This window comes from Pezoporus flaviventris, unplaced genomic scaffold (assembly GCF_033815535.1).
Source record: "Pezoporus flaviventris isolate CSIRO_AGI_PZ_B2104156 unplaced genomic scaffold, CSIRO_AGI_Pfla_v1 ptg000796l, whole genome shotgun sequence".
NCBI classification, from domain to species: domain Eukaryota; kingdom Metazoa; phylum Chordata; class Aves; order Psittaciformes; family Psittacidae; genus Pezoporus; species Pezoporus flaviventris.
Genome location: NW_026893341.1, coordinates 17,718 through 39,361, shown reverse-complemented (window position 1 = coordinate 39,361; position 21,644 = coordinate 17,718). Strand labels below are relative to the sequence as shown.

Genomic DNA, 21,644 nt, shown 5'->3' with positions numbered 1-21,644 from the left:
TGGGATGCCCGAGAGCCTGGGGTGGGCTCCTCGGTGTGCACGGGGTGCTGCCAATGAGGGTAGGCGGTCCCTGGGTTGCAGCGGGCACCCAGCAGCCTGGGTGACGGGTCCCTGTGGAGCAGGGGGTGCCTTGGCAGCCGAGCCCGGGGCTCTGTGGGGGCCAGGCCTAGAAGGGGGTGTTAAGGTGTTAAGGGGGGGGGAATCTCCCTTTCCCCATCCCATAACCCCCCCCTTGTCTCCTCCCATTCCCGGCAGCACCGGGAGCAGCACCAATGAGCAGGAATGGGGGGGCTGGAGCCCCCCGGAGACACCCCCGGGCTGCGGCCCCACAGGGGCAGCTCCGAGGCTCCACGAGGAGCCGAGCCCGGATCCAATGCACGTCCAGAGGCGGGAAAAGGGAGTGTTTTCCCGCCCCTTATGCAAATGAGCCACATGCAAATGAGGTAGGAGGGGCGATAGGAGTCCCAAGGCTCCCCCGGGGTCCTGCCCTTGCTGGCCCTGCCCCGGTGTCTGTGCTGGGTGCTGGGAGACATGGGTGCCCGTCCTGGTGTCAGGGTGCAGGGTGTCCGTCTGTGCTGGGTGCTGGGTGCTGGGTGCAGAGTGCAGCCATCGGTCCTGGGTACCAGAGACATGGGTGGCTGTCCAGCCTGAGTATCAGGGCCATGGGTGCTCATCTGTCCTGGGTGTCAGGGTGCAGGGTGTGTTAGGTGTCAGGGTGTAGGGTGCCTGTGCCGGGTGTCAGGGCACAGGGTGCCTGTGCCGGGTGTCAGGGTGCAGGGTGTGTTAGGTGTCAGGGTGTAGGGTGCCTGTGCCGGGTGTCAGGGTGCAGGGTGCCTGTGCTGGGTGTCAGTGTGCCTGTGCTGGGTGTCAGGGTGCAGGGTGTGTTAGGTGTCAGGGTGTAGGGTGCCTGTGCTGGGTGTCAGGGTGTAGGGTGCCTGTGCTGGGTGTCAGGACGCCTGTGTTTGGTGTCAGGGTGCAAGGTGCCTGTGTTGGGTGTCAGGGTGTAGGGTGTGCTGGGTGTCAGGGTGCAGGGTGTCTGTGTTGGGTGTCAGGGCGCAGGGTGCCTGTACTGTGTATCAGGGTGCAGGGTGCCTGTGCCGGGTGTCAAGCTGCAGGGTGCCTGTGCTGGGTGTCAGGGCGCAGGGTGCCTGTACTGTGTATCAGGGTGCAGGGTGCCTGTGCCGGGCGTCAGGGTGCCTGTGCTGGGTGTCAGGGTGCAGGGTGCCTGTGCCAGGTGTCAGGGTGCCTGTGCTGGGTGTCAGGGTGCAGGGTGCCTGTGCCAGGTGTCAGGGTGCCTGTGCTGGGTGTCAGGGCGCAGGGTGCCTGTACTGTGTATCAGGGTGCAGGGTGCCTGTGCCGGGTGTCAAGCTGCAGGGTGCCTGTGCCGGGTGTCAGGGTGCCTGTACTGGGTGTCAGGGTGCCTGTGCTGGGTGTCAGGGTGCCTGTGCCGGGTGTCAGGGTGCAGGGTGCCTGTGCCGGGTGTCAGGGTGCAGGGTGCCTGTGCTGGGTGTCAGGGCGCAGGGTGCCTGTGCTGGGTGTCAGGGTGCCTGTGCTGGGTGTCAGGGCGCAGGGTGCCTGTGCCGGGTGTCAGGGTGCCTGTGCCGGGTGTCAGGGTGCCTGTGCTGGGTGTCAGGGTGCAGGGTGCCTGTGTTGGGTGTCAGGGCGCAGGGTGCCTGTGCTGGGTGTCAGGGTGCAGGGTGCCTGTGCTGGGTGTCAGGGTGCAGGGTGCCTGTGCTGGGTGTCAGGGTGCCTGTGCCGGGTGTCAGGGTGCAGGGTGCCTGTGCTGGGTGTCAGGGTGCAGCCATCCGTCCGGCCTGGCTATCAGAGGCACTGGTGTCCGTGTGCCCTCAGCACCCGGGCCGTGGGTGTCTGTCCTGGGTGTCCAGGTGCAGGTCCCAGCTGTCCCACCTGCCCTGGGCACACGTGTGCCCGGTGTCCGTCTGTCCTGGGTGCCGGGCCCTGTCCTGGCTGCACCGCAGGGAGAGGCCGGTGCCGGCGCTGGGACGGCTCCAGCACTGGCAACCGCGGCGCCCGGTTGCATCAGGCACCGAGAGGCCACAATGGCCCCAGGTCCTGGCCACGGCCCCACCTGAATCCTGACCATCCGTAGGGATGAGGAGCTGGATTCAGGAGCCGCCGATCCCGGTGCTCCCTGGGTGTGAGCGGAGGCCTCGGGGCAAAGGGGGCACTCCTGGGGGCACAACTGTGCTCCCAGTGAAGGTCCCAGTTTATGGCCAAAGGGTGGGGGTTAGGGTTGGGGTTAAGGTTAGGGCTAGGGTTAGGGTCAGGCTTAGGGTTGGGGTTAGGGGTTAGGGTTAGGGTTGGGGTTAGGGTTTAGGGTTGGGGTTAGGGGTTAGGGTTGGGGTTAGGTTTGGGGTTGGGGTTAGGGTTAGGGGTTAGGTTTAGGGGTTAGGGTTAGGGTTGGTGTTAGGGTTGGGGTTAGGGTCAGGAGTAGGGTTAGGGTTAGGGTTAGCATTAGGGTTAGCGTTAGGCAGGTGAACCTGAGCCGACAGCACACAGAGCCCCCAGTGCCATCAGTGCAAGAGCCAGGAATCGGATCCATGACCCGGGTGGTCCCAGAAGCTGTTGGCTTCCCAATTGCCCAGCCTGAGCTCCTGCACCTCCATGATGGCTGGTGTCAGAGCTGCCTGGGGCCCGCATGCTGCTTGTGGAAGGAGAACCCAGAGGGGATGGGAGAACTGGGCTGTTCTTTGCAACAAAGCATTCAATAGATGGGATGCTTCTGCCAGCACCTCCTTGTCCCAGAGCTTGGATGAACACATGGGGACGTGAGGCTGGAAAATGCCATTCCCACCCCCGTGAGAGGCAGGACTCGGGATTCCAGTGTCCATTCCCCAGCGCCTCATCCGCACACACAGCGCCGGGGACTTGGCCTCAATGCTCTTGCCATTGTAACACAGGTCACCTGGGCTGCATGCTTGCTTTTGCCGTTGTGATCTGGGTGACTTTTACCTTCCTTATCCCGTGTGGGGCTCTCCCCAGCCTGGAGGCCGGAGCTGGAACACACCGGAGCCCCGGGGGTGGGAGGAAGACGGGAAGAGTCGGTGCCCCCCCGGTTGGGGTCGGCACAGCCATTGAGTGTGGTGCTGACAGTGCCGGCCCATGGGGAGCTCCCCGGGGCTGCTCCACCCTCTGTGTGTTAAACCCCTCCCGCAGCCCCAACGGCTCCCGGTGCCCATCCCGGGTCCGGGCCCGCACAATGGCGGAGCCGCTCGCCCCGCAAGATGGCGGCGGCGCTGAGGGACCGACCCCGCCGCCCGCGGCCGGCTCAGCGCGCATGCGCGACCGGCACCCGCGCCTCGAGCCGGCGGGCAGCGCGGGAGGGTCCATGCGGCCGCGCCGCTGCCAGGGGGTTTCGGGGGGGGAACCCGCCGGTTACCGGCAGCCCAGCAGCGCCCCGCGGGGAAGCGGCACGGCCCTGCCGTCCTCTCGACCCTCTGCTCGGCGGCCGCTTGTCCGCAGGGGTTCGCGGAAGGCGCAGCGGTAGCGGCAGCGGCGGGAGCGACTTCCCGCTCTTCCCCCGCTCTCTCGCAGTGGTTTGCGCCGCGGCGCGTTCGGCGCTCGCCATTGGCGGTGGGGGCAGAAGGGGCGGGGCGAGAAGGGTATAAGTAGAGGCGGGGCGGCGGGCGGCGCGCTCAGTCTGCCGCGGCCGAGTGAGCTGCTCCGGGGTCTCGCGCTCCCGCCGCCGCCGCCCCCGTCCCTCCCCGCTCCGCTCCGCCCCGCCAGCGCCATGAACGGGCAACTGAACGGCTTCCACGAGGTGCTCATCGAGGAGGGCACGTTCCTCTTCACCTCCGAGTCCGTGGGCGAGGGGCACCCAGGTGCGGGCCGCGGCCCAGGCGCGCAGGCGCAGGCCGCGGGGAGAAAGGGGGGGGGGGGGGAGGTGTGGGAATGGCCGCGCGCGCGCTCGGAGGTTGGGGGGGGAGGGGGGGTCTCCCGACGGCGCGTTCATGGGGGGGGGTGCGCGGTGACGCCACCGGGCGCGCGCGCACTGGCGGGGCGGCGCGCGCCGCATTGCGGCCCCCGCCGCGCACGTGCTTCCCGCGTGGGGTGTTGCGGGGGGGGGGGGTGCGACGCACACGCGACATGTCGTGATATGACGTGATGCGTGTTGTTGGGGTTTGGGGGAAACGGGGGGGGTGTGTGTGTGGTACCGGGTGACGCAGCGGTGGAGGGGGGGGTGTGCGTTGGGGCTGCCGTGACTCAGCCGTGACTGAGCAGATCCCGGTTGTGCCCCGCGGGGTCACCGGTTCTCCCCCCCGGAGGGGGGGGATGATGAGGTGAGGAGCCCCCCGCTTGTACCCACCCGCCGCTGGAGGCTCGGGACCCCTATGGGGGCTGCTCCAGCCCCCCCCGAGCTCCCCGTGGGTCACAGCTTGGATCCCCAGCACCCCCGGGATCGCTTCCCTAGTGCCTCACGGCCGCGGGGGTCTCTGTTGGAGCCGCGTTGCCCCACGGCACGGTCCGAGCTCTGCACCCGTGCTGTGGATGCCCTCGGGGCTCCCCACGCCCCGGGTCACGCGCTGCTGCCGCAGGGATCAGGCGTTGCTCTCTCGGGTGCGGTGCGAGGCTACCCCTGCGCTCTTTCACCCCAAGCAGAGCCCTGCGGAGCCGATCCCCTCTCGCCCCAGCCCGGGGCTGCCTCATCCTCTCCCAGATCTGTCCCCAAAGGTCGTGGCCAAGGACGCCGCGGTCCCTGGGAATTGCTTATTCACGGCCCAGCCCCGCGTGGCCTTTGGGAAGCTCCAGGGAGCAGGAAGGGGGCTCGCCCGCTCCCATAGCCCATCCCAGGCACTGGGCATCCCATGGGAGGTGGCGGGCGCGCAGCAGCACCCCCCAGGAGCCGGAAGCTGGCACGCTCCAGCTGGGAAAGCCGGGAGCCCCTGGCAGTGCCAGGCCCCTCCAGCACCGCTGTCTGTGGCTGAGGCCCAGCTCTGACCCGGCTGTAACTGGAGCTTAACTGGTAAATGCCTGGAATTCCAGGCTAAGAAGCCGGCTCGGGGACAAGGCGAGGGCTTTGTGCACTGCCGGAGCCCTTGGGATTAGCGGGAGGCTCGTGCTCCGCTTCCCAGCGGAAGGAAGGGCCGTGCCTGTCACAGCCTCACCCTCTGTCCCCCAGATAAAATCTGCGACCAGATCAGTGACGCTGTCCTGGACGCCCACCTCAAGCAGGACCCCGATGCCAAGGTGGCCTGTGGTGAGTGTGACAACCCCCTGGGGACATGAGGTGGGTGACAATGGTGCTGGGAGGGTGACACCGGCACTGACATCACCCTCCTGCCCTCCAGAAACGGTGGCAAAGACGGGGATGATCCTGCTGGCCGGGGAAATCACGTCCCGCGCGGCGGTGGACTACCAGAAGGTGGTTCGGGACACCATCAAGCACGTCGGTTATGATGACTCCTCCAAAGGTAGGTGCCAGGGAGGGGATGGGTGGCACAGCTCGGTGCTGGGGGGGGTCTCGGTACACTGGGCTCACCGTGGCCTTGGCTCTGCCCCAGGCTTTGACTACAAGACGTGCAACGTGCTGGTGGCGCTGGAGCAGCAGTCGCCCGACATCGCTCAGGGCGTGCATCTGGACCGCAGTGAGGAGGACATCGGTGCTGGGGACCAGGTCAGGCCTCGTGCCACTGGAGCCGCTGCGGCGTAGCCGGAGGAGCCGTCGGCTCACCCCCATTTCCCTCCCCTCGCACAGGGGCTGATGTTCGGCTACGCCACGGATGAGACGGAGGAGTGCATGCCGCTCACCATCGTCCTGGCGCACAAGCTCAACGCCAAGCTGGCCGAGCTGCGCCGCAACGGCACCCTGCCCTGGCTGCGCCCCGACTCCAAGACGCAGGTGAGGCTCTGGCCCCCATAACCTGCTGCCCACTATCCCCACGCCTCCCTGGACAGCCCCGTGTCCCCCGTGTCGGCAGGTGACGGTGCAGTACATGCAGGACCGCGGCGCTGTCATCCCCATCCGCGTGCACACCATCGTCATCTCGGTGCAGCACGACGAGGAGGTGTCCCTGGACGAGATGCGGGATGCGCTGAAGGAGAAGGTCATCAAGGCCGTGGTGCCGGCCAAGTACCTGGACGATGACACCATCTACCACCTCCAGCCCAGCGGCCGCTTTGTCATCGGCGGTCCCCAGGTAACACCGTGCTCCTGCTGACACCGTGGTGACGGTGGCAGGGATGGCACCATAGTGGTGATGGTGGTGACGGCGCCATAGTGGTGGTGGTGGTGGTGGTGGTGACGGTACCATAGTGGTGATGGTGGTGACGGCGCCATAGTGGTGATGGCACCATAGTGGCGATGGCACTACAGTGGTGGTGGTGGTGGTGGTGGTGGTGACGGTACCATAGTGGTGATGGCACCACAATGGTGGTTGGTGACGGCAGCAGCCATAGTGGTGATGGCACCACAATGGCGGTGGTGGGTGACATGGTGATGGTGACGATGGTGGTGATGTCCCCACAGGGTGACGCCGGCCTCACGGGCCGCAAGATCATCGTGGACACGTACGGGGGGTGGGGGGCACACGGCGGCGGCGCCTTCTCGGGGAAGGACTACACCAAAGTGGACCGCTCGGCAGCCTACGCCGCGCGCTGGGTGGCCAAGTCCCTGGTGAAGGCCGGGCTGTGCCGCAGGGTGCTGGTGCAGGTGGGTGCTGGCGCCTCTCCCCCTCCCCGCACTGCTTTGGGACCGGGTCCTCAGGCTTAATCCATGCTCCCCCCGTCCCCACCTTTAGGTGTCGTACGCCATCGGGGTGTCCCACCCCTTGTCCATCTCCATCTTCCACTACGGCACCTCCCAGAAGAGCGAGCGGGAGCTGCTGGAGATCGTCAAGAAGAACTTCGACCTTCGCCCCGGGGTGATCGTCAGGTAATGGGGCTGGGGGGGGCACAGGGGGAATGGAGCAGGGCTTGGGGACACACACGGAGTGTGGGGGGGGGAACTGATCACTTGTGTCATTGCAGGGACCTGGACCTGAAGAAGCCCCTCTATCAGAGGACCGCAGCCTATGGCCACTTCGGTAGGGACAGTTTCCCTTGGGAAGTGCCCAAAAAACTCAAGTACTGAGGAAAATCCTGGCCCTTGTCAGGCTTTTCCCCCCACCCCGGCGGGCGTAGGCTACAGAGAAGCCCCTGGGCTCTGGGGGTAAGAGCTGGGCCCGTCCCCAGCCCCCCCCTCCATGTCTCTCCCTCTTCCCTCTCGCCATGGGTTCCATGGGGACCACACGTGGCCTCGCCCCCCCCCCAACCCCTCCGGCTGCTCTTGAAACCTGGTGGCACATCCGAGTTCAGAGATGGCAAAAAGCCCCCCCCGAGGGGGGGTTAACACCGTGTTCCCCCCCCCCACCTCACGGTGCAGATGGAGCTGGGGGGGGGTGGGGGGGCCCTGCTGGTGCTGGACTTGTCCTAACCCTGATTTTAACTCCTTATCCCTCAGAGGACACACATGGGGGGACACAACCACACACATGGGTTGGGGGGGGGACACATGGTGTTCCCCCCTCCCCATGTGAGGAGGAAAACCCCTTTGCTGGTTGTTTTAAGTTGTATTTTTTAGCCAACAACCGAAGTGACTCCACAAACTGCACAACCCCCCCTGGGGGGGGAGGGGGGGCGGCTCAGCCGAGCTTAGGGATGGATCGTGGGGGGGGCCTCAAAGCTTTTTTTGGGGGGGGGGGTGTTGATACTTGAACGTGTTTTTCTAGCGGTGTATTTATTGTGTGCTGAGGGGGGGTGTGAGTACAGAGAAGCCCCCGGCTCACGCGGCAGCTCTTGATTCCCCCCTCCAGCATCCCCCCCCCAACTCCGACTCCATCACCCCCCCCCCCCCCCCAGTTCCCACTCCAAAGCGGGGTGACAGCCCCGGGACAGGGCGCTTTGGCCGGTGTGGTACAGAGAAGCCGGCTTGTTTACTGCCCGTCCCAGGCCCCCCAAGTGCCTTGGCAAAGGGGGGGGGAGGGAAACGGGGGAGGGGGTGAAGGGGGGGGGTTCCCTTCCCCCCCCCCCCTTTTTGTTTTTTATTTTATTTCCCTTCTTTTCCCGAGGTTTTTATTCCATTTTGTTCGGATTCCACCAAAATGCTCCCAAATGGCAAATAAAGACTGGGTTCGAAGCAGCTGCCCTCAGCCTGTGCTGGGGGGGAGGGAGCAGGCTCAGAGCTCGGGGTCCCCCCTCACTGTGTCCGTGTCCCCCCCATCGTCACCCCCCTTTTCCTCCTCCTCCTCGCGCCAGTCGGCGAAGGCGAGCTCCTGCGCCAGGCGCTCCGGGGGGGGCCGCCCCACGGCCAGGTTCCGCAGGGAGATGCAGGTCATCAGCACGCTGTGGGGCAGGGGGGGCAGTGAGGAGGGAACTAATGGGAAGTTGGGGGTCAGTAGCAAGGTTTGGGGTGTCTGTGTTTGTGGGGGGGGTCAATAATGAGAGCTTACAGCAGGTTTGGGGGGGGGCAGTGATGGGGGATTGATGGTCAGTAGTAAGGATGGGGGGAGCTGATGGGGTTGGGGGTCACAGCTGAGGTGACCGGGATGATGGGGGGGTGGGGGGCTGTAACAAGGGGGTTGGGGTCCATAATGAGAGTTTGAGGGGGGTCACATCAATGAGGGGTTGAGGATCAGTGCTGAGGGTGGGCAGGGATGTCAGTGATGGGGGGGGTAGAAGGAGGCTTTGAAGGTCAGGGATGGGTTTGGGGGGCCTGTAAAAGTGTGGGGGGGGCAGTGCCAAGGTTGGGGTGTCTGTGATGGGGGGGTCAATAACAGGGGGATTGGTGAGGAGGGATTTGGGGGGGGCATAGTGAGAGTTTGGGGCACAGTGATGGGGGGGGTGGCCCAAAAGGGTCACTGATGGGGTTGGGGGGGCCATAACAAGAGGGTCCCAGTGATGAGGGTTTGCAGGTGAGCAAAAAAGGCTTTGGGGGGGTCCATGAGGGGTTAGGGGTCAATAATGGGGGGGAGGGGGCAAAGATGAGGTTTGGGGGGGGGCAGAGATGAGGGGTTGTGGGTCAGTGCCAGGGTTTGGGGTGTTTGTGATGGGGGGGGGCAGTAACAGGTTGGGGGGGTGGTGAGGAGGGATTTGGGGGGCACATAAGGATGGGGGGTCACAGTAATGAGGGGCCCTAATGAGAGATTTGGGGGGGCAGTGATGGAGAGATGGGGTAGGCAAGTGGTTGGGGGTCTGTAATGAGAGTCTGGGGGGGCAGTGATGGGCTGGGGTCAAGGATGAGGGTTAGGGGGATCACAGTAATGAGTTTGGGGGGGGCTGACAAGGGGTTGGGGGTCCGTAATAGTTTGGGGGTGCAGTGACAAGGTTATGGGGGTCACATCAATGAGGATTTGAGGGTCAGTGCTGAGGCCGGGGAGGGATGTCAGTGATGGGGGGGATGAGGGTTTTGAGGGTGGCGTAATGAGAGCACCCCAGTAATGGGGGTTGGGAGGGGTCCATGAGGGGTTGGGGTCAATAATGGCGGATGGGGGGGCAAAGATAAGGTTTGGGGGGGTCTGCAGTGAGAGTTCAGGGAGGGCAGTAACAAGGCTGGGTGGAGCAGTGAGGGCGTTTGGGGGTCAGTGATAGGGTTGGGGGTCAGTGATGGGGTTGGGATCACTGATGGGCTTGGGGATCAGTGATGGGTTTGGGGGTCAGTGATGGGGTTGGGGTCAGTGATAGGGTTGGGGTCACTGATGGGCTTGGGATCACTGATGGGCTTGGGAATCAGTGATGGGGGTTTGGGGGTCAGTGATGGGGTTGGGGTCAGTGATGGGGCTTGGGGGTCAGTGTTAGTTTTGGGGTCAGTGATGGGTCTTGGGGTCAGTGATAGGGTTGGGGTCACTGACGGGGTTTGGGGTCGATGGGACTTGGGGGTCAGTGATAGGGTTGGGGTCAGTGATGGGTTTGGGGTCAGTGATAGGGTTGGGGTCAGTGATAGGATTGGGGTCAGTGATGGGGTTCCAGGTCAGTGATGGGGTTGGGGTCAGTGATAGGGTTGTGGTCAATGATGGGGGTTGGGGTCAATGATGGTGCTTGGGTATCAGTGATGGGGTTTGGGGTCAGTGATGGGGTTTGGGGGTCAGTGATAGGGTTGTGGTCAATGATGGGGTTAGGGGTCAATGATGGTGCTTGGGTATCAGTGATGGGGTTTGGGGTCAGTGATGGGGTTTGGGGACTTGGGGTCAATGATAGGGTTTGGGTCAGTGATAGGGTTGGGGTCAATGATAGGCTTGGGGTCAGTGATGGGCTTGGGGGTCAGTGATAGGGTTGGGGTCAATGATGGGCTTGGGGGTCAGTGATAGTTTTGGGGTCAGTGATGGGCTTGGCGGTCAGTGATGGGCTTGGGGGTCAGTGATAGTTTTGGGGTCAGTGATAGGGGTTGGGGTCAGTAATGGGGTTTGGTGGTCAGTGATGTGGTTGGGGTTCAGTGATGGGGTTGGGGTCAGTGATAGGGTTGGGATCACTGAGGGGGTTTGGGGTCCCCCCAGGGTTTGGGGTCAATGATGGGGTTTGGGGGTCAGTGATGGGCTTGGGGTCAATGATAGGGTTGGTTTCAATGATAGGGTTTGGATCAGTGATGGGGGTTTGGGGTCAGTGAATGGGTTTGGGTCATTGATGGGTTTTGGGGTTCCCCCGGTACTTGGGGTCATTGATGGCCTTGGAGTCCCCCCATGTTTTTAGGGGGTGATAGCAGTGATGTCTCTGTTCCCCTCTCACCTCCTACGGGAACAAACGGAGCTTCCTACGCAGGAACCTCCGCAGCCGCTGCCCGAGCCCGGCCCCGAGCTCCCGTTCCCGTTCCCTCCGTTCCCGGCGCAGCAGCAGCGCCACCAGCGGGTCCTCGGCGGCACCGGGGGGCAGCGGCTCCCCCAGCAGCGGCCGCAGCTCCGGGGGCAGTGGCTCGGGGGCTGCAAGGCAGAAGGGGGGGGGACACGAGCTCAGTGACAGCGGCGGGGGGGGGAACCCCCCCCCCGCCGCTGTCACTGAGCTCGTGTCCCCCCCTTTCCTTTGCACCCCAATCTCATCCCCGTATCCCGGTGCTCACCGGTGCCGTTACGTGCCCGGTCCCGCAGCTCCTGCAGCCGGCTCAGGTTGAGCTCCAGCGCCCGCGCCGTGGTGTTCACGTATAGGTAGAGGTAGCACGAGGGCTCCGCCGACACCGTGTGCACCTTGTGGTACTGCCCCGCCGGCAGCTGTGGGGCAACGGGGATCAGGCCCCATGGACACACTCCCCCCCACCCCGCTCTCACCTGCATCCCCTTGTGCTCACCTGCATCCCCTTGTGCTCACCTGCATCACTGTGTCCTCACCCGAGTCCCCACACACTCACCTGCACCCCCCATGCTCACCTGCATCCCCCCGCTCTCACCTGCATCCCCTTGTGCTCACCTGCATCACTGTGTCCTCACCTGAGTCCCCCCACACTCACCTGCACCCCCCATGCTCACCTGCATCCCCCTGCATCCCCTTGCTCTCACCTGCACCTCCCTGTGCTCACCTGCATCCCCTTGTGCTCATCTGCATCACTGTGTCCTCACCAGCATCCCCCCTGCTCTCACCTGCATCCCCTTGCGCTCATCTGCACCCCCCCATGCTCACCTGCATCCCCTTGTGTTCACCTGCATCAGTGTCCTCACCTGCACCCCCCATGCTCACCTGCATCCCCCCGCTCTCACCTGCACCCCCCTGTGCTCACCTGCATCACTGTGTCCTCACCTGAGTCCCCCCACACTCACTGCACCCCCCATGCTCACCTGCATCCCCCTGCATCCCCTTGCTCTCACCTGCACCCCCCTGTGCTCACCTGCACCCCCCCGCTCTCACCTGTACCCCCTATGCTCACCTGTACCCCCCCGCTCCCACCTGCACCCCCTGTCTCTCACCTGCATCCCTCTCCTCCCCGCAGCGAGTGGTTGCGGTGCTGCTCCACCAGCTCCACCAGCACCTCTCCGCGCAGCACCCGCAGGCTCGTGTTGCCCAGGTCCTCACTCACAAAGTTCTCCAAGTGCAGCCCTATGGGGATGGACACCAATGGGGTTCAGGCCCCCCCCTCCCCATCACTGGGGTTCAACCCCCCCCCGGCGCTGCCCCGTACCGGGGAAGTCGGCGGATGAAGACGACGTCCGTGTGCCGGTCCAGGCTGCTCTCGAGCTCCTGCAGCCGCTGCCTCCACGGCGACAGCTCCAGCAGCAGCGGCAGCACCCAGGGCGTGCGGCGCCACGGGGACCAGGGCGCCCGCACCACGTCCACGCGCGGGTCCACGAGCCTGCAGCACCCGGGGGCCCTCAGCACTCCCCAACAGCACCTTTGGGGGTGCTGCTCCCCACATCCCCCCCCCAAACCTCTGCTGGAAGCGGTCGTTGATGGAGACCCAGATGTCGAAGTAGATGCGGGGCTCGGAGATGTTGTAGCGCGGCAGGAGCTGGCTCAGGCACGTGGCGTATTGCTTCAGCATGTCCGCGTGGTCCTTCCAGCGCCGGCTCTGCGTGAACACCTACGGGGGGGGGGGTGAGGGTGCAGACCCCCCCCTTGAACCCTCCGGTCCCGTCCCCCCCCCTTCCTTTGGGCTCTGCTCACCCCCGGTTTGAGGTACCCCACGTCCCCGGTCAGCCCGTCCTGGTACGTGATCTTGACGTGCTGGTGGAAGCGGGAGTGAACCATCATGTCCCAGGAGTAGCCGTAGAGGCCGTTGGTCCAGTTGTTGTAGCCCTGGCGGGGGGGGACGGACATGGGACAAGGAAGGGATGGGAGATCCCTGTGCTCCCCCCCCCCCAATAAAGAACCCCCATGCTCTCCAAAGTGCTCCCCCCACATCCAAACCCCATCCTTGTAGCCAAGGAAAACACCCCCATCTTCAAAGGTGAAGGGAAGGAAAAACACCCTTGGTGAAGCCAAGGGAAACACCCCCCAGGGGCTAAGCAATACCCCCCCAAATGCCTCCCCCGACCCCAACCATCCCCCAAGCCCCCTCAGGATACCCCCATGTCCCCCAAGCTGCCCCTCACATCCAAAACAAAGCCCCCCGGTGTCACCTCTGATGTCCCCAAATGCCCCCGTGTCCCCAAATAACCCCCGCCATGGTCCCCAAAATACCCCCCAGACCCCCCCCCCCGCCCGTGCCCCCACCTGGGTGATGAAGTGCGAGTAGGGCAGGAAGAGCTGCTCCAGCACGTAGAGCACGGTGAAGGCGGCAGCGAGGTGCTGGCGCGGCCGGAGCCCCCCCCGCGCCCCATAGTGGCAGTCGGGGCTGTGGCGGGGGGGCGGGTGCTGGGCAGCCCCCCTGCAGCCACCGCGGGCACCGCGCCAGCAGGCGCCGTGGCCAGCCCGGGTGGCAGAAGAGCCCGCTGCTGGCCAGCATGGTGTATGGGAACATGCCTGGTTGTGGGGGGGGCACGGCTCAGGGGCACCCTGCGCTGGGCACCGTGGTTTAGGGGGTCCCCTGGCCATGATGGGGGTGTGGGGGGGGGATTTGGGGGTGTTGCGGTGCAGGCGCTGCTCTCACCGATGCTGAAGAGCTGCGAGTTCATGCAGTGGAAGTAGGTGACGAAGATGAGGGCGATGGGGCGGGTGGCGTCGAGCAGCAGCAGGAACCCGGCCGAGAGGTCGAGCAGGAGCCCCCCCCCGTGCACCACCAGCAGGCTGGTGCTCTGCTCCGACAGCACCAGCCTGGCCGCAGCACCAGCATCAGCACCACAAGCACCAGCATCAGCCCATCACCCTCCTCATCCTCACCCCTCACCCCCCATCACCCTCCTCATCCTCACCCATCACCCACATCACCCTCCTCATCCTCACCCCTTCACCCCCCATCACCCTCCTCATCCTCACCCCATCACCCTCCTCATCCTCACCCTTCATCCCCCCATCACCCTCCTCATCCTCACCCCTTCACCCCCCATCACCCTCCTCATCCTCACCCCTTCACCCCCATCACCCTCCTCATCCTCATCCCTTCATCCCCCCATCACCCTCCTCATCCTCACCCCATCATCCCCCATCACCCTCCTCATCCTCACCCCTTCATCCCCCCATCACCTTCCTCACCTTCACGCCCCCATCACCCCCCTCATCCTCACCCCTTCATTCCCCATCACCCTCCTCATCCTCACCCCTTCACCCCCCATCACCCTCCTCATCCTCACCTCATCATCCCCCATCACCCTCCTCATCCTCACCCCTTCATCCCCCATCACCCTCCTCATCCTCACCCCTTCACCCCCCATCACCCTCCTCATCCTCACCCCATCATCCCCCATCACCCTCCTCATCCTCATCCCTTCATCCCCCCATCACCCTCCTCATCCTCACCCCATCATCCCCCATCACCCTCCTCATCCTCATCCCTTCATCCCCCCATCACCCTCCTCATCCTCACCCCATCATCCCCCATCACCCTCCTCATCCTCACCCCTTCATCCCCCCATCACCCTCCTCATCCTCACCCCATCATCCCCCATCACCCTCCTCATTCCTCACCCCTTCATCCCCCCATCACCTTCCTCACCTTCACCCCCCCCATCACCCCCCTCATCCTCACCCCTTCATTCCCCATCACCCTCCTCATCCTCACCCCACCATCCCCCCCTCATCCCTCACCCCTTCATCCCCCCAACACCCTCCTCATCCTCACCCCATCACCCACATCACCAACCTCATCCTCATCCCATCATCCCTCACCACCCTCCTCATCCTCACCCCATCATTCCCCCCATCCTCACTTCATCCCCCCATGACCCTCCTCAACCTCACCCCATCACCCCCCATCACCCTCCTCATCCTCACCCCTTCATCCCCCCATCACCTTCACCCACCCCATCACCCTCCTCCTCCTCACCTGAAGGGCGCGAAGAGCCAGTGGCGCGCCAGGGAGCCCATGGAGTACCCGCTCACCCAGTCCATGTCCAGCTTCTTCAGCCCCGCAATGAAGTACACCAGGAAGATCTGGGGCACCGGGACAGTGTGGGGACAGGGACTGGGGGGCAGGATGGGGACCCCAGGCGCACCCCAGCCCTCACCTGGGCCCGCAGCAGGGTGTAGTTCCACAGCGGGACGTGCGCGTTCCTCTTGTGGGGCCGAAAGAGCCCATCCACAGACCTGTGGGGACACGGGGGGGGGACACACACCCCCCAAGCGAGGGGGTGACCAGGGCACCGTCACCACGCTGCCGCCGGGACCCCAATGGTGACGCTTCTGTCACCCAATGGGGACGCTGGGCCCCGTGCCACAACCAGAGCATCCCGGTCACCCTGGGGCTCTCTGTGGCACCCATGGGTGCCCCCCGGCGCCCTGGCACGCACCCGTAGCGGTCGGCGCCCATGAAGGTGAGCTGGAAGGCCAGCAGCCCGTACAGGTAGGAGTGGTTGTTCCAGGAGGTCTTGTCCAGCAGCAGCACGTACCAGTACGGGCACAGGAAGGCCACGCAGCTCAGGCGGTACCAGCAGCCCAGCATCATGCCCAGCGCCCCTGCACCAGGGCACGGTGACACCCGGGGCGGCCCCTTTGGGTCCCTGTCCCAGTGTCACCCCCAGCACCCATCCCAGCACCCACCACCCTCCGCCATGGCTGCTCCCATTACAGTGCCTGACCCCAACATGTTCTCATCTCACCCCCGTTTCCCTGCACCCACCATGTCCCATTCCCCCCTATTGCCCCTTTAGGTCCCTGTCCCCATCTCCCCCCTGTCCCTGTCCCAGTGTCACCCCCAGCACCCATCCCAGCACCCACCACCCTCCGCCATGGCTGCTCCCATTACAGTGCCTGACCCCAACATGTCCTCACCGTGTCCTCATCTCACCCCCGTTTCCCTGCACCCACCATGCCACCATGCCCCCATTCCCTCCCTAGTGCCCCTTTGGGTCCCTGTCCCAGTGTCACCCCCAGCACCCATCCCAGCACCCACCACCCTCCGCCATGGCTGCTCCCATTACAGTGCCTGACCCCAACATGTCCTCATCTCACCCCCATTTCCCTGCGCCCACCATGTCCCCATTCCCTCCCTAGTGCCCCTTCAGGTCCCTGTCCCACTGTCCCCCCCAGCACCCCTCCCAGCACCCATCACCCTCTGCCACGGCACCTCCCATGCCGGTGCCTGACCCCAACATGTCCTCACCGTGTCCTCGTCTCACCCCCGTTTCCCTGCACCCACCATGTCCCATTCCCCCCTATTGCCCCTTCAGGTCCCTGTCCCCATCTCCCCCCTGTCCCTGTCCCATTGTGCCCCCCAGCACCCCTCACCCTCCGCCCCGGCAGCTCCCTCCCCGCTGCCCGTCGCCCTGCGCGCCGCAGCCGGTACCGAGCAGCATGACGCCGTACAGCAGGTACATGCCGTCGAGGGGCAGCGGCTGCAGCGCGGGCAGCAGCGGGAAGCGGCAGACCTCCAGCCCGTCCAGGAAGCGCCGGTCCAGCAGCGCCATGCCCCGCTCCTGGGGCACGTCCAGCGCCATGAGGAGCCCTGCGGGGGGGGCAGCGACCCACGGGAGCTTCACCCGCTGCCAACGCGGCCGCGCCGGTTCCCGTTCCCCCCCCCCCCCGGTGCCCGGTGCTCACCGAAGGCGGCGCGGAAGGCGCCGAGCGCGGCGGGGTCCGTGGGGCGGTGCAGCAGCCGCACGAAGCGGTGCCAGCGGCTCAGCTCCCGCAGCTCGAAGCCGAGCAGCCGCCGGCTCACGCTGGGCTCCGGCTCCGCTCCCGGTCCCGGCTCCGCAGCGCCGGTAGCAGCGGGGCCCGTGGCCTGCTCCGGCCGCCGCCGCCTCGCCGGGCCCTCGGGGGCTCGGGGCAGCTCCCGCTCCCGCTCCCGGCCCCGCTCCTCGCCCTCCACCACCGCCGCCGCCGCCATCGCCGTGACTCCTCCCCTCCGCGCGACGTCACCGGACGTCACGGGCGCGGGCACCAATCACGGCCGCCCAACAGGGCCACGCCCTGACACACCCACCCCCCGGGCCCCGCCCCCCCCCCCGCCGGGGACGCAGCTTCCGGAAGCCCCGAGTGGGGCGGGGCTAATAACGGGGGACCCCAGGGTGGCCATGGGTGTCCCCATGGTGGCAATGGTGTCCCCATGGTGGCAATGGTGTCCCCATGGTGGCAATGGTGACCCAATGGTGGCAATGGTGTCCCCATGGTGGCAGTGGGTGTCCCCATGGTGGCAATGGTGTCCCAAGGGTGGCAATGGTGTCCCAAGGGTGACAATGGTGTCCCCATGGTGGCAATGGTGTCCCCATGGTGGCAATGGGTGTCCCAAGGGTGTACCCATGGTGGTAATGGTGTCCCAAGGGTGGCAATGGTGTCCCCATGGTGGCAATGGTGACCCCCTGGTGCCGCTGTCCCTGCAGTCGCAGCACCCCAGGACCGTGGCACAGGGCTCACCACCGGCTCTGGTGGCACATCACGAAGCTGCTCCTCGGGCTCAGCCTCACGGGCGCCATCGTCACCACTGTCACCATTGTCACCATTGTCACCATTGTCACCATCGTCACCACTGTCACCATTGTCACCATTGTCACCATCGTCACCATCGTCACCATTGTCACCATTGTCACCATTGTCCCCATTGTCACCATTGTCACCACTGTCACCATCGTCACCATCGTCACCATTGTCACCACTGTCACCATCGTCACCATCGTCACCATTGTCACCACTGTCACCATCGTCACCATTGTCACCATTGTCACCATTGTCCCCATTGTCACCTTGTCACCACTGTCACCATCGTCACCATTGTCACCATTGTCACCACTGTCACCATCGTCACCATCGTCACCATTGTCACCACTGTCACCACTGTCACCACTGTCACCATTGTCACCATCGTCACCATTGTCACCATTGTCACCATCGTCACCATTGTCACCATTGTCACCATCGTCACCATTGTCACCATTGTCACCATCGTCACCATTGTCACCACTGTCACCACTGTCACCACTGTCACCATCGTCACCATCGTCACCACTGTCACCACTGTCACCACTGTCACCATCGTCACCATTGTCACCACTGTCACCATTGTCACCACTGTCACCATCGTCACCACTGTCACCATCGTCACCACTGTCACCATCGTCACCATCGTCACCATCGTCACCATCGTCACCACTGTCACCACTGTCACCATCGTCACCACTGTCACCACTGTCACCATCGTCACCATCGTCACCATCGTCACCATCGTCACCACTGTCACCATCGTCACCGCCGTCACCACCGTCACCATCGTCACCATTGTCACCATCGTCACCATTGTCACCACTGTCACCACTGTCACCATCGTCACCATCGTCACCATTGTCACCATCGTCACCACTGTCACCACTGTCACCATCGTCACCATCGTCACCATCGTCACCATCGTCACCATCGTCACCACTGTCACCATCGTCACCATTGTCACCATCGTCACCATCGTCACCACTGTCACCATCGTCACCATCGTCACCACTGTCACCATCGTCACCACTGTCACCATCGTCACCATTGTCACCACTGTCACCATCGTCACCATCGTCACCACTGTCACCATCATCACCATTGTCACCATCGTCACCATCGTCACCATCGTCACCACTGTCACCACTGTCACCATCGTCACCACTGTCACCATCATCACCATTGTCACCATTGTCACCATCGTCACCATTGTCACCATTGTCACCATCGTCACCATCGTCACCATCGTCACCACTGTCACCATTGTCACCATTGTCACCACTGTCACCATCATCAACACTGTCACCATCGTCACCATCCTCATGGCCACTGACGCCATCCCCACCTGCAGACACCCCCGGGGCACCAATGACCAGCACGTGTGCATGTGGGGACGTGGATGGGGACACGGATGGGGACAAGGGAGGGACACGGGAGGATGCATGTGGGGACATGGGCGTGATGGGGAGGACACAGAGGGGGACATGGGGGGACAGTGAAGGGGACACGGGTGGGAACGTGTCAGGATGCAGAGGGAGAACACGTGTGGGGCCCCCCTTGGGGCCACATTGGAGGAGACTCAGTGGGACATGGGGGGAGGACACGGATAGGGACAAGGATGGGGATATGGGAGGGACATGGGGAGGACATGGACGGGGACATGGGGGACAATGAAGGGGACACGGGGAGGACATGGATGGGGACATGGGGGGACAATGAAGGGGACACGGGGAGGACATGGATGGGGACATGGGGGACAATGAAGGGGACATGGGGAGGACATGGATGGGGACATGGGGGGACAATGAAGGGGACATGGGGAGGACATGGATGGGGACATGGGGGGACAATGAAGGGGACACGGGGAGGACATGGGGGGACAATGAAAGGGACACGGGGGAGGACATGGATGGGGACATGGGGGGACAATGAAGGGGACACGGGGAGGACATGGATGGGAACATGGGGGGACAATGAAAGGGACATGGGGGGACAATGAAAGGGACACGGGGGAGGACATGGATGGGGACATGGGGGGACAATGAAGGCGACACGGGGAGGACATGGATGGGGACATGGGGGGACAATGAAGGGGACACGGGGAGGACATGGATGGGAACATGGGGGGACAATGAAAGGGACGTGGGGAGGACATGGATGGGGACATGGGGGGACAATGAAGGGGACACGGGGAGGACATGGATGGGGTCGTGTCAGGACACACGGGGGGGGACACGGGGGCGGTGCGGAGGGGCGGGCCCATCCCGGTGCGTGGCACCGGGGACAAAGGGCGCAGTGCGGCGGTGTCGCTGGTACCGGTGTCACCGGGGGGGGTCACGGACACGGGGTCCCAGGGAGGGGACAAGGGGCGGGGAGGGGGGGGGGGGTCCTCGTCGGGGGGTGGGGACACGGGGGGGGGCGCATAGGGGTCACGCTCCGTGTCCGGGGGGGGGTCCCGGACCCTCCCGCACCTCACCGGGGCCGGACGGGACGGGACGGGACCGGCACCGGCGCCGCTTCCCGGGGGAGGACGGGGACGGGATCCGGACCCATCGGGGACCCCCGGTGTCCCCCGTCCCGGTGTCCCCCCCGCGCAGTGCCCCATGGTTCACGTGTCCCCGGTGTCCCCGTATTCCCAGTGCCCCCGGGATGTCCCCATGGTCCCTGCTGCATAGCCCCGTGCGCCCCTTCCCCACGGTCCCCATAGTCCCCGTGTCCCATGATCCCTGTGTGCCTGTGGTCCCCATTGTCTCCGTGTCCCCATGATTTATCCCTATGTGCCTGTGGTCCCCATTGTCCCCGTGTCCCCATGATCCATCCCTATGTGCCTGTGGTCTCCATTGTCCCCGTGTCCCCATGATCCATCCCTATGTGCCTGTGGTCCCCATTGTCCCCGTGTCCCCATGATCCATCCCTGTGTGCCTGTGGTCCCCATTGTCCCCGTGTCCCCATGATCCATCCCTATGTGCCTGTGGTCCCCATTGTCCCCGTGTCCCCATGATTTATCCCTATGTGCCTGTGGTCCCCATTGTCCCCGTGTCCCATGATCCCTATGTGCCTGTGGTCCCCATTGTCCCCGTGTCCCCATGATCCATCCTATGTGCCTGTGGTCTCCATTGTCCCCGTGTCCCCATGATCCATCCCTATGTGCCTGTGGTCCCCATTGTCCCCGTGTCCCCATGATCCATCCCTATGTGCCTGTGGTCCCCATTGTCCCCGTGTCCCCATGATCCCTATGTGCCTGTGGTCCCCATTGTCCCCGTGTCCCCATGATCCATCCCTATGTGCCTGTGGTCCCCATTGTCCCCGTGTCCCCCATGATCCATCCTATGTGCCTGTGGTCCCCATTGTCCCCGTGTCCCCATGATCCATCCCTATGTGCCTGTGGTCCCCATTGTCCCCGTGTCCCCATGATCCCTATGTGCCTGTGGTCCCCATTGTCCCCGTGTCCCCATGATCCATCCCTATGTGCCTGTGGTCCCCATTGTCCCCGTGTCCCCATGATCCATCCCTATGTGCCTGTGGTCCCCATTGTCCCCGTGTCCCCATGATCCATCCCTATGTGCCTGTGGTCCCCATTGTCCCCGTGTCCCCATGATCCCTATGTGCCTGTGGTCCCCATTGTCCCCGTGTCCCCATGATCCCTATGTGCCTGTGGTCCCCATTGTCCCCGTGTCCCCATGATCCATCCCTATGTGCCTGTGGTCCCATTGTCCCCGTGTCCCCATGATCCCTATGTGCCTGTGGTCCCCATTGTCCCCGTGTCCCCATGATCCCTATGTGCCTGTGGTCCCCATTGTCCCCGTGTCCCCATGATCCCTATGTGCCTGTGGTCCCCATTGTCCCCGTGTCCCCATGATCCCTATGTGCCTGTGGTCCCCATTGTCCCCGTGTCCCCATGATCCCTATGTGCCTGTGGTCCCCATAGTCCCCGTGTCCCCATGATTTATCCCTATGTGCCTGTGGTCCCCATTGTCCCCGTGTCCCCATGATTTATCCCTATGTGCCTGTGGTCCCCATTGTCCCCGTGTCCCCATGATCCATCCCTATGTGCCTGTGGTCCCCATTGTCCCTGTGTCCCCATGATCCATCCCTATGTGCCTGTGGTCCCCATTGTCCCTGTGTCCCATGATCCATCCCTATGTGCCTGTGGTCCCCATAGTCCCTGTGTCCCCATGATCCCTGTGTGCCTGTGGTCCCCATTGTCCCCGTGTCCCCATGAT

At 64.2% G+C, this 21,644-nt stretch overlaps 2 protein-coding genes across 2 annotated transcripts; one reads left to right on the top strand and one right to left on the bottom strand.

Annotated features, from left to right (window-relative positions):
• The first annotated feature begins 3,720 nt into the window (after positions 1-3,720).
• On the top strand, positions 3,721-7,394 carry MAT2A (methionine adenosyltransferase 2A). Its single transcript, XM_061444311.1, has 9 exons — positions 3,721-3,842; positions 5,141-5,218; positions 5,310-5,432; positions 5,523-5,635; positions 5,717-5,860; positions 5,940-6,158; positions 6,488-6,670; positions 6,759-6,892; positions 6,988-7,394. Exons 1-9 carry the CDS (start codon positions 3,752-3,754, stop codon positions 7,088-7,090), a joined length of 1,188 nt encoding a protein of 395 aa, XP_061300295.1. The 5' UTR covers positions 3,721-3,751; the 3' UTR covers positions 7,091-7,394.
• Positions 7,395-8,053: 659 nt separating this feature from the next.
• On the bottom strand, positions 8,054-16,831 carry GGCX (gamma-glutamyl carboxylase). Its single transcript, XM_061444316.1, is given in 17 exon segments — positions 8,054-8,371; positions 10,640-10,656; positions 10,724-10,907; positions 11,045-11,201; positions 11,891-12,012; positions 12,095-12,107; positions 12,109-12,265; positions 12,342-12,493; positions 12,577-12,708; positions 13,126-13,258; positions 13,260-13,374; positions 13,502-13,665; positions 14,834-14,940; positions 15,015-15,093; positions 15,297-15,462; positions 16,292-16,450; positions 16,546-16,831. Coding segments are annotated over 17 exon segments (2,340 nt in total). The 3' UTR covers positions 8,054-8,174.
• Between the last annotated feature and the right edge of the window lie 4,813 nt (positions 16,832-21,644).

Coding starts and splice junctions, on each gene's coding strand:
- MAT2A (XM_061444311.1), top strand. CDS start 3,752: ATGAACGGGCAACTGAACGGCTTCCACGAGGTGCTCATCGAGGAGGGC. Junction 5,219..5,309: donor CGATGCCAAGGTGGCCTGTG/GTGAGTGTGACA, acceptor CCTGCCCTCCAG/AAACGGTGGCAAAGACGGGG. Junction 6,671..6,758: donor GCCGCAGGGTGCTGGTGCAG/GTGGGTGCTGGC, acceptor CCCCACCTTTAG/GTGTCGTACGCCATCGGGGT.